At 53.2% G+C, this 12,072-nt stretch overlaps 1 protein-coding gene across 1 annotated transcript; it reads left to right on the plus strand.

Annotated features, from left to right (window-relative positions):
- Nucleotides 1-22: 22 nt before the first annotated feature.
- BBLN (bublin coiled coil protein) lies at nt 23-11,516 on the plus strand. Its single transcript, XM_040324744.1, has 2 exons — nt 23-158; nt 11,191-11,516. Exons 1-2 carry the CDS (start codon nt 101-103, stop codon nt 11,379-11,381), a joined length of 249 nt encoding a protein of 82 aa, XP_040180678.1. The 5' UTR covers nt 23-100; the 3' UTR covers nt 11,382-11,516.
- Nucleotides 11,517-12,072: the final 556 nt, after the last annotated feature.

Raw genomic sequence — 12,072 nt, forward strand, 5'->3', positions numbered from 1 at the left:
AACCACCCAGCGATAGGCTGGGAGAGCCGGTTACGTCATCCGCTGCCCTGGGAAGATCATAGATGTCACATGACCGGCAGTCACATGACACAGAGGCAGAATGTCAGGACCTAATGGTGAACCGCAGGTTCCAATGGGCGAGGTGTCCGGGGAGGAAGGTGACTACTCTTCATTATTCTTCTGTCACGGCTGACCTCTCCTTCTGGGGGTGATTGTGTGCTCGGCTGTCACGGCTGACCTCTCCTTCTGGGGGTGATCGTGTGCTCGGCTGTCATAGCTGACCTCTCCTTCTGGGGGTGATCGTGTGCTCGGCTGTCACAGCTGACCTCTCCTTCTGGGGGCGATCGTGTTCTCGGCTGTCACAGCTGACCTCTCCTTCTGGGGGTGATCGTGTGCTCGGCTGTCACAGCTGACCTCTCCTTCTGGGGGCGATCGTGTGCTCGGCTGTCACGGCTGACCTCTCCTTCTGGGGGTGATCGTGTGCTCGGCTGTCATAGCTGACCTCTCCTTCTGGGGGTGATCGTGTGCTCGGCTGTCACAGCTGACCTCTCCTTCTGGGGGTGATCGTGTGCTCGGCTGTCACAGCTGACCTCTCCTTCTGGGGGTGATCGTGTGCTCGGCTGTCACAGCTGACCTCTCCTTCTGGGGGTGATCGTGTGCTCGGCTGTCACAGCTGACCTCTCCTTCTGGGGGTGATTGTGTGCTCGGCTGTCACGGCTGACCTCTCCTTCTGGGGGTGATTGTGTGCTCGGCTGTCACAGCTGACCTCTCCTTCTGGGGGAGATCGTGTGCTTGGCTGTCACTGCTGACCTCTCCTTCTGGGGGCGATCGTGTGCTCGGCTGTCACGGCTGACCTCTCCTTCTGGGGGAGATCGTGTGCTCGGCTGTCACGGCTGACCTCTCCTTCTGGGGGCGATCGTGTGCTCGTCTGTCACGGCTGACCTCTCCTTCTGGGGGCGATCGTGTGCTCGGCTGTCACAGCTGACCTCTCCTTCTGGGGGCGATCGTGTGCTCGGCTGTCATAGCTGACCTCTCCTTCTGGGGGAGATTGTGTGCTCGGCTGTCACAGCTGACCTCTCCTTCTGGGGGTGATCGTGTGCTCGGCTGTCACAGCTGACCTCTCCTTCTGGGGGCGATCGTGTGCTCGGCTGTCACAGCTGACCTCTCCTTCTGGGGGAGATCGTGTGCTCGGCTGTCACAGCTGACCTCTCCTTCTGGGGGCGATCGTGTGCTCGGCTGTCACAGCTGACCTCTCCTTCTGGGGGCGATCGTGTGCTCGGCTGTCACAGCTGACCTCTCCTTCTGGGGGCGATCGTGTGCTCGGCTGTCACAGCTGACCTCTCCTTCTGGGGGAGATCGTGTGCTCGGCTGTCACAGCTGACCTCTCCTTCTGGGGGCGATCGTGTGCTCGGCTGTCACAGCTGACCTCTCCTTCTGGGGGCGATCGTGTGCTCGGCTGTCACAGCTGACCTCTCCTTCTGGGGGCGATCGTGTGCTCGGCTGTCACAGCTGACCTCTCCTTCTGGGGGCGATCGTGTGCTCGGCTGTCACAGCTGACCTCTCCTTCTGGGGGCGATCGTGTGCTCGGCTGTCACAGCTGACCTCTCCTTCTGGGGGCGATCGTGTGCTCGGCTGTCACAGCTGACCTCTCCTTCTGGGGGCGATCGTGTGCTCGGCTGTCACAGCTGACCTCTCCTTCTGGGGGCGATCGTGTGCTCGGCTGTCACAGCTGACCTCTCCTTCTGGGGGCGATCGTGTGCTCGGCTGTCACAGCTGACCTCTCCTTCTGGGGGCGATCGTGTGCTCGGCTGTCACAGCTGACCTCTCCTTCTGGGGGAGATCGTGTGCTCGGCTGTCACAGCTGACCTCTCCTTCTGGGGGCGATCGTGTGCTCGGCTGTCACAGCTGACCTCTCCTTCTGGGGGAGATCGTGTGCTCGGCTGTCACAGCTGACCTCTCCTTCTGTTGGAGATCGTGTGCTCGGCTGTCACAGCTGACCTCTCCTTCTGGGGGAGATCGTGTGCTCGGCTGACCTCTCCTTCTGGGGGCGATCGTGTGCTCGGCTGTCACAGCTGACCTCTCCTTCTGGGGGCGATCGTGTGCTCGGCTGTCACAGCTGACCTCTCCTTCTGGGGGAGATCGTGTGCTCGGCTGTCACAGCTGACCTCTCCTTCTGTTGGAGATCGTGTGCTCGGCTGTCACAGCTGACCTCTCCTTCTGGGGGAGATCGTGTGCTCGGCTGTCACAGCTGACCTCTCCTTCTGGGGGCGATCGTGTTCTCGGCTGTCACAGCTGACCTCTCCTTCTGGGGGCGATCGTGTGCTCGGCTGTCACAGCTGACCTCTCCTTCTGGGGGTGATCGTGTGCTCGGCTCTCATAGCTGACCTCTCCTTCTGGGGGCGATCGTGTGCTCGGCTGTCACAGCTGACCTCTCCTTCTGGGGGCGATCGTGTGCTCGGCTGTCACAGCTGACCTCTCCTTCTGGGGGCGATCGTGTGCTCGGCTGTCACAGCTGACCTCTCCTTCTGGGGGAGATCGTGTGCTCGGCTGTCACAGCTGACCTCTCCTTCTGGGGGAGATCGTGTGCTCGGCTGTCACAGCTGACCTCTCCTTCTGGGGGCGATCGTGTGCTCGGCTGTCACAGCTGACCTCTCCTTCTGGGGGCGATCGTGTGCTCGGCTGACCTCTCCTTCTGGGGGTGATCGTGTGCTCGGCTGACCTCTCCTTCTGTTGGAGATCGTGTGCTCGGCTGTCACAGCTGACCTCTCCTTCTGGGGGAGATCGTGTGCTCGGCTGTCACAGCTGACCTCTCCTTCTGGGGGTGATCGTGTGCTCGGCTGTCACAGCTGACCTCTCCTTCTGGGGGTGATTGTGTGCTCGGCTGTCACGGCTGACCTCTCCTTCTGGGGGTGATTGTGTGCTCGGCTGTCACAGCTGACCTCTCCTTCTGGGGGAGATCGTGTGCTTGGCTGTCACTGCTGACCTCTCCTTCTGGGGGCGATCGTGTGCTCGGCTGTCACGGCTGACCTCTCCTTCTGGGGGCGATCGTGTGCTCGGCTGTCACAGCTGACCTCTCCTTCTGGGGGCGATCGTGTGCTCGGCTGTCATAGCTGACCTCTCCTTCTGGGGGAGATTGTGTGCTCGGCTGTCACAGCTGACCTCTCCTTCTGGGGGTGATCGTGTGCTCGGCTGTCACAGCTGACCTCTCCTTCTGGGGGCGATCGTGTGCTCGGCTGTCACAGCTGACCTCTCCTTCTGGGGGAGATCGTGTGCTCGGCTGTCACAGCTGACCTCTCCTTCTGGGGGCGATCGTGTGCTCGGCTGTCACAGCTGACCTCTCCTTCTGGGGGCGATCGTGTGCTCGGCTGTCACAGCTGACCTCTCCTTCTGGGGGCGATCGTGTGCTCGGCTGTCACAGCTGACCTCTCCTTCTGGGGGAGATCGTGTGCTCGGCTGTCACGGCTGACCTCTCCTTCTGGGGGCGATCGTGTGCTCGGCTGTCACAGCTGACCTCTCCTTCTGGGGGCGATCGTGTGCTCGGCTGTCACAGCTGACCTCTCCTTCTGGGGGCGATCGTGTGCTCGGCTGTCACAGCTGACCTCTCCTTCTGGGGGCGATCGTGTGCTCGGCTGTCACAGCTGACCTCTCCTTCTGGGGGCGATCGTGTGCTCGGCTGTCACAGCTGACCTCTCCTTCTGGGGGCGATCGTGTGCTCGGCTGTCACAGCTGACCTCTCCTTCTGGGGGCGATCGTGTGCTCGGCTGTCACAGCTGACCTCTCCTTCTGGGGGCGATCGTGTGCTCGGCTGTCACAGCTGACCTCTCCTTCTGGGGGCGATCGTGTGCTCGGCTGTCACAGCTGACCTCTCCTTCTGGGGGCGATCGTGTGCTCGGCTGTCACAGCTGACCTCTCCTTCTGGGGGAGATCGTGTGCTCGGCTGTCACAGCTGACCTCTCCTTCTGGGGGCGATCGTGTGCTCGGCTGTCACAGCTGACCTCTCCTTCTGGGGGAGATCGTGTGCTCGGCTGTCACAGCTGACCTCTCCTTCTGTTGGAGATCGTGTGCTCGGCTGTCACAGCTGACCTCTCCTTCTGGGGGAGATCGTGTGCTCGGCTGACCTCTCCTTCTGGGGGCGATCGTGTGCTCGGCTGTCACAGCTGACCTCTCCTTCTGGGGGCGATCGTGTGCTCGGCTGTCACAGCTGACCTCTCCTTCTGGGGGAGATCGTGTGCTCGGCTGTCACAGCTGACCTCTCCTTCTGTTGGAGATCGTGTGCTCGGCTGTCACAGCTGACCTCTCCTTCTGGGGGAGATCGTGTGCTCGGCTGTCACAGCTGACCTCTCCTTCTGGGGGCGATCGTGTGCTCGGCTGTCACAGCTGACCTCTCCTTCTGGGGGCGATCGTGTGCTCGGCTGTCACAGCTGACCTCTCCTTCTGGGGGTGATCGTGTGCTCGGCTCTCATAGCTGACCTCTCCTTCTGGGGGCGATCGTGTGCTCGGCTGTCACAGCTGACCTCTCCTTCTGGGGGCGATCGTGTGCTCGGCTGTCACAGCTGACCTCTCCTTCTGGGGGCGATCGTGTGCTCGGCTGTCACAGCTGACCTCTCCTTCTGGGGGAGATCGTGTGCTCGGCTGTCACAGCTGACCTCTCCTTCTGGGGGAGATCGTGTGCTTGGCTGTCACAGCTGACCTCTCCTTCTGGGGGCGATCGTGTGCTCGGCTGACCTCTCCTTCTGGGGGTGATCGTGTGCTCGGCTGACCTCTCCTTCTGTTGGAGATCGTGTGCTCGGCTGTCACAGCTGACCTCTCCTTCTGGGGGAGATCGTGTGCTCGGCTGTCACAGCTGACGTCTCCTTCTGGGGGAGATCGTGTGCTCGGCTGTCACAGCTGACCTCTCCTTCTGGGGGCGATCGTGTTCTCGGCTGTCACAGCTGACCTCTCCTTCTGGGGGCGATCGTGTGCTCGGCTGTCACAGCTGACCTCTCCTTCTGGGGGTGATCGTGTGCTCGGCTCTCATAGCTGACCTCTCCTTCTGGGGGCGATCGTGTGCTCGGCTGTCACAGCTGACCTCTCCTTCTGGGGGTGATCGTGGGCTCGGCTGTCACGGCTGACCTCTCCTTCTGGGGGCGATCGTGTGCTCGGCTGTCATTCGGCTGTCACGGCTGACCTCTCCTTCTGGGGGCGATCGTGTGCTCGGCTGTCACAGCTGACCTCTCCTTCTGGGGGAGATCGTGTGCTCGGCTGTCACAGCTGACCTCTCCTTCTGTTGGAGATCGTGTGCTCGGCTGTCACAGCTGACCTCTCCTTCTGGGGGCGATCGTGTGCTCGGCTGTCATAGCTGACCTCTCCTTCTGGGGGTGATCGTGTGCTCGGCTGTCACAGCTGACCTCTCCTTCTGGGGGCGATCGTGTGCTCGGCTGTCACGGCTGACCTCTCCTTCTGGGGGCGATCGTGTGCTCGGCTGTCACAGCTGACCTCTCCTTCTGGGGGAGATCGTGTGCTCGGCTGTCACAGCTGACCTCTCCTTCTGGGGGCGATCGTGTGCTCGGCTGTCACAGCTGACCTCTCCTTCTGGGGGCGATCGTGTGCTCGGCTGTCACAGCTGACCTCTCCTTCTGGGGGAGATCGTGTGCTCGGCTGTCACAGCTGACCTCTCCTTCTGGGGGTGATCGTGTGCTCGGCTGTCACAGCTGACCTCTCCTTCTGGGGGTGATCGTGTGCTCGGCTGTCATAGCTGACCTCTCCTTCTGGGGGTGATCGTGTGCTCGGCTGTCATAGCTGACCTCTCCTTCTGGGGGAGATCTTGTGCTTGGCTGTCACAGCTGACCTCTCCTTCTGGGGGTGATCTTGTGCTTGGCTGTCACAGCTGACCTCTCCTTCTGGGGGTGATCGTGTGCTCGGCTGTCACAGCTGACCTCTCCTTCTGGGGGAGATCGTGTGCTCGGCTGTCACAGCTGACCTCTCCTTCTGGGGGAGATCGTGTGCTCGGCTGTCACAGCTGACCTCTCCTTCTGGGGGTGATCGTGTGCTCGGCTGTCATAGCTGACCTCTCCTTCTGGGGGTGATCGTGTGCTCGGCTGTCATAGCTGACCTCTCCTTCTGGGGGTGATCGTGTGCTCGGCTGTCATAGCTGACCTCTCCTTCTGGGGGAGATCTTGTGCTTGGCTGTCACAGCTGACCTCTCCTTCTGGAGGTGATCGTGTTCTCGGCTGTCAATGCTGACCTCTCCTTCTGGGGGTGATCGTGTGCCCCCCCAGAAGGAGAGGTCAGCTATGACAGCCGAGCACACGATTGCCCCCAGAAGGAGAGGTCAGCCAAGCACACGATTGCCCCCAGAAGGAGAAGTCATTTGAGCGATCGTGTACTCGGCTGACCTCTCCTTCTGAGCTCCCTCGCATTCTGTGGAATCCTTGCGGGCGCGCTCCTGTGATACAGCGAGCGGCCATAGCCGCTCATTGTATCACTCGGCCCCGCCCCTCGGCGTGCCTCATCATTGGATGTGATTGACAGCAGCACCAGCCAATGGCTGCGCTGCTTTCAATCCATCCGCTCTAGCCAATCAACGGCCAGGCTGAGCGGCAAAGAGGATGTCGGGGCCGAGCGCGGGACTTTCGAGGGGTCAGGTAAGTATAACGGGGGGCCGGTATAGTCAGAAATGTTTTCACCTTAATGCATAGAATGCATTGAGGTGAAAAACTTTTACCTTTACAACCCCTTTAAGTTAAAATCAATATTTTTTACTAGAAAATTACTTGGAACCCCCAAACATTATATATATTTCAGCAGAGACCCTAGGGAATATAATGGCAATTGCTGCAATATTTTATGTCGCACTGTATTTGCTCAGCGGTCTTTCAAATGCAATTTTTTTGGGGGAAAAAATACACTTCAATGAATAAAGAAAAAAAAAACAGTTTACGCCACGAGAATCGTGATCTTTCTTTTAAGCAAAAAAAATCTGCTTCTCATTTTAGCCAGAATCGTGCGGCTCTACTATTGAGGGGAAAGTATACAGCCTTCTACAGTCATTGGTTTGGTAGCTAGGCCTGGGATCGCAGCATGCTTCATACGTTCCCCAGTCCAACATTCAGTCCAGTAGTAGATCTGGTGGGATACACTTGCTGGTAATGTACTCCTATTCTTATCCCAAGGAACCCCCCCGGGGTTGTCCAATGTGTTTATCATTCTATACGTTCCGGAGTAGTAAGGAATAACCGGACATGCAGACATGGTGAGCCATGATCTCTGCATTCCTCATACCACAGGCTCTGCACATTGTTTATCTATAAACATTGCTGGGTGTAGTGTGCAGGCCAGCTCTGGTTACATCAGGTATCCCATGGATGCGGGCTGCTGAGGACGGCAAGGTAATCCAGACACCTGCAAAGTTTTTTTTTTTGTAAAGATTTCCTTAGGACCTTATTTACAGCAAAATATATCACAGTGAACACAGCACTGCACCCCGCATTGTACATGTTCAGATCAGTGCGGGGCCCGTGGTGTCCTTCTGTGTTCTCTTCATAATGCTGCAGAGGAAGCCTGTCACATCATCATGTCATTGGTTTCTTCCTATTTCCTGGACTTTCTTTCCTTATATTAAAATGAATGGGACTTCACCTGCTTCAGAATCCCAAAGCAAGTGAAGAGGAAAGGGGATTTGTAAAGCACTGCGTATGAACACAAACTGTATGCAGGAGAGGAGTGTGAAGGTATCTACACTCCTCTGTTATACATACTGCCCATCATTATACCCTCCACACTCCTCTGTTATACATACTGCCCATCATTCTACCCTCTACACTCCTCTGTTATACATACTGCCCATCAGTATACCCTCTACACTCCTCTGTTATACATACTGCCCATCATTATACCTTCCACACTCCTCTGTTATACATACTGCCCATCATTATACCCTCTACACTCCTTTGTTATACATACTGCCCATCATTATACCCTCTACACTCCTCTGTTATACATACTGCCCATCAGTATACCCTCTACACTCCTCTGTTATACATACTGCCCATCATTATACCTTCCACACTCCTCTGTTATACATACTGCCCATCATTCTACCCTCCACACTCCTCTGTTATACATACTGCCCATCATTATACCCTTTACACTCCTCTGTTATACATACTGCCCATCATTATACCCTTTACACTCCTCTGTTATACATACTGCCCATCATTATACCATCCACACTCCTCTGTTATACATACTGCCCATCATTATACCTTCCACACTCCTCTGTTATACATACTGCCCATCATTATACCCTCCACACTCCTCTGTTATACATACTGCCCATCGTTATACCCTCTACACTCCTCTGTTATACATACTGCCCATCATTATACCCTCCACACTCCTCTGTTATACATACTGCCCATCATTATACCCTCCACACTCCTCTGTTATACATACTGCCCATCGTTATACCTTCCACACTCCTCTGTTATACATACTGCCCATCATTATACCCTCTACACTCCTCTGTTATACATACTGCCCATCATTATACCCTCTACACTCCTCTGTTATACATACTGCCCATCATTATACCCTCTACACTCCTCTGTTATACATACTGCCCATCATTATACCCTCCACACTCCTCTGTTATACATACTGCCCATCATTATACCCTCCACACTCCTCTGTTATACATACTGCCCATTATTATACCCTCCACACTCCTCTGTTATACATACTGCCCATCGTTATACCTTCCACACTCCTCTGTTATACATACTGCCCATCGTTATACCTTCCACACTCCTCTGTTATACATACTGCCCATCATTATACCCTCTACACTCCTCTGTTATACATACTGCCCATCCTTATACCCTCTACACTCCTCTGTTATACATACTGCCCATCATTATACCCTCTACACTCCTCTGTTATACATACTGCCCATTATTATACCCTCCACACTCCTCTGTTATACATACTGCCCATCGTTATACCTTCCACACTCCTCTGTTATACATACTGCCCATCATTATACCCTCCACACTCCTCTGTTATACATACTGCCCATCATTATACCCTCCACACTCCTCTGTTATACATACTGCCCATCATTATACCCTCTACACTCCTCTGTTACACATACTGCCCGTCATCATACCCTCTACACTCCTCTGTTACACATACTGCCCATCATCATACACTCCTCTGTTATACATACTGCCCATCATTATACCCTCTACACTCCTCTGTTATACATACTGCCCATCATTATACCCTCCACACTCCTCTGTTATACATACTGCCCATCATTATACCCTCTACACTCCTCTGTTACACATACTGCCCGTCATCATACCCTCTACACTCCTCTGTTACACATACTGCCCATCATCATACACTCCTCTGTTATACATACTGCCCATCATTATACCCTCTACACTCCTCTGTTATACATACTGCCCATCATTATACCCTCCACACTCCTCTGTTATACATACTGCCCATCATTATACCCTCCACAAATCCGACAACAATTGTCCAATGGAGCATACAGATGGTCAGATTTTCCGACAACAGCCTGTCCTCATGCAATTCCCTTCGGATAATCCGATCGCGTGTACAAGGCTTTAGGAATAACTCGCTTTAATCTGCCCAAACAAGAGTCTAGTGGACATCTTGGGTATGATAAAAGTTTGAAACACAAAATCATAAATAATAATATAATAAAAATACATTTTATTCAATAATGTATTTAAATACACAGAATCGTCGCCGTCGTTTCTTTCAATGTCCGATTAAGAATTTCCCCACAAATCACTATTGCTAAATTCTGCAAGTGATTCTAATTTTACTATCGCTGTTTTCTAGCTGGTCTGAAACCGCTTTTGACGTAAAGGATATCATGGACGTTCTCAAGTTTCCAGGCAGAAAGAAGAGTATATATAATATAAAACTGAAAGTGGGGCACTGGACAAACCACTAGGGAGGTGAAATGATTTGATACAGTAATGTAATCTTACAGATTACAGTGTATTGTGTGTGTTCTGTATTTTTCACTTTTTTTAGTTTGCCTGCCGGGCTCCGCCCACGCGCGTTGCGGCGCTCACAGAGAACGGAGCCCGGCACAGTGATGAATCGGGTGGTGGATACGGCGGGAGGACATTGCAGGATCCTGGAGACAAGGTAAGTGACTTTACTAGGATACTGCGATGCGATCCCGAGTGTGGCTCGGGGTTACGGCTTTTGGTAATGAAAATTTACCCCAAGTCGCTCTCGGGAATACCGCCAGGGAGGTTAAGTTGCTTCACCACTCCATTGTAGGCACAGGGAGTAAACGGGGCTTTCTCTGTGTAAGCTTCAAGTCATGACTTGGATCATGGATGTTACAGAGTGTATGTAGAAATTCACTTTAATACAAGAAAATGATGACCGTAGCCACCTACTAAGAGTCCAGAGGTCCTTCCAAGTGTCGACAAGTCAGAAAATATGCATCAGCCTTAGGAAAGAGTTTGTGAGCACAAGTGATTGGTCTCTGTGTATTAATACAACCTCACCTGTGCCTTTCTCGTATGATCTACATCTCCGGCAATCATTTTTCTGGTGTAGGGTCTTCAGTCTGTACACATGCTGGTGATTGGCAGCTTAGTTTGTTTTACCGTGTTTCCCCGAAAGTACGTCCTACCCCAAAAATAAGCCCTATCTGGATTATCGGGGCGGGTTGCAATATAAGCCCTACCCCGAAAATAAGACCTAGTCAATCTCCGTAATTTTTTTTTTTTAAATGCTGGCTATTGTCTCCGTTTTGCCTGAGGGGAAGACAGAGGACACAGAATTTTTAGATTTTAACAGGTTTTCAGAAAATAGAGAGGGATAAATGACACCGCACAAACACTGTGTTGTTTATCATGCTTTAAAGGAACAGGATTTTTTTTAAAGCAACAACCAGCCAGACAGACTTGAGACCTTTTGCGCACTTTATGCGTACCGTATTCGAATAAATGTTGTTTAATGTACATACTGTAAATAAATAAGCCCTACCCTGAAAATAAGCCCTAGTGTGTTTTTTGAGACTAAAATTAATATAAGACCCGGTCTTATTTTTGGGGAAACACGGTAGAATAAATCTGGACAATAATCGGCCTGAATGTAGAAAAACTTTATATTGGGCTCCTGTACATTTTACTCCTCTCTTTAATTCCTCAGATTATGCAGCGTTGGACTTTATGCTGGACCAAATAAACTTTTGCCTGGATCACCTGGAAGAGAAGAATGATATTTTACACGCACAGCTTCAGGACCTTTTGGAATCCAATCGGCAAGCTCGGCGTGATTTCCAGCAGCAGATGAGCCAGAATGGAAATGGGAATACTGCACAACAGGACGCTGAAATGTAACCACCCAATCAGACGGCTTCCTCCTTAAGACTGTGTTCTATCATTCCTGTGGCCCCCTTAATAGCTGGATGAAGATTAAAGAAAAAAGATAATTGTATGAAAACTACAACTAAAATGGTGTCAGCTTCAAGTGAATGACTGGTGAGCACATCGAGGAGTTCCAGTCCAAACACCACCTCTTTTTAAGCATTCTTAATATTGAACTGCTGAATACAAAGGGTTTGCATTTCTTCCCATGCAGTTCTGACATTTACAGCCTTGTCAGACAGCATATGCAAGTTGGCGACTTCTATGCTGCAGTTAAATACAGCCTGGTCACCTCTCTGCCTCCGCCTTGATTGGACTTGAAGGAGCAGCACCTCTCTTCTCCCCCCCCCCCCCCCTCTTCACTATTGGCCTGTAAAGTGGTTAAAAATGCAGCAGTTTTTTCTATTTATTTTTTTACCTTAATGCAGGGTTTGACAAACCCCGGGCGCCAGGTCGCAATTGCGACTAGAATTGGCGACCTGGGTCGGCACAGCTGGGGTATCCTGTGTCTCTGTGGGCCCCCACCTCCCCCCGCCACGCAATTGCATCGGGCCACGCCGGCCGGTAATTGAGGCTGCGGCTTTGTGGCCTTCTGGAGGCCTATGCTTTCCTCTGTGATTTGGCACCATCTTGTGGTGGCCGTTGGTATGACAAGACAACCAGC

Source organism: Rana temporaria, chromosome 9, assembly GCF_905171775.1.
Source record: "Rana temporaria chromosome 9, aRanTem1.1, whole genome shotgun sequence".
In the NCBI taxonomy this organism is placed as follows: Eukaryota; Metazoa; Chordata; class Amphibia; order Anura; family Ranidae; genus Rana; species Rana temporaria.

Coding starts and splice junctions, on each gene's coding strand:
- BBLN (XM_040324744.1), top strand. CDS start 101: ATGTCAGGACCTAATGGTGAACCGCAGGTTCCAATGGGCGAGGTGTCC. Junction 159..11,190: donor CGAGGTGTCCGGGGAGGAAG/GTGACTACTCTT, acceptor TTAATTCCTCAG/ATTATGCAGCGTTGGACTTT.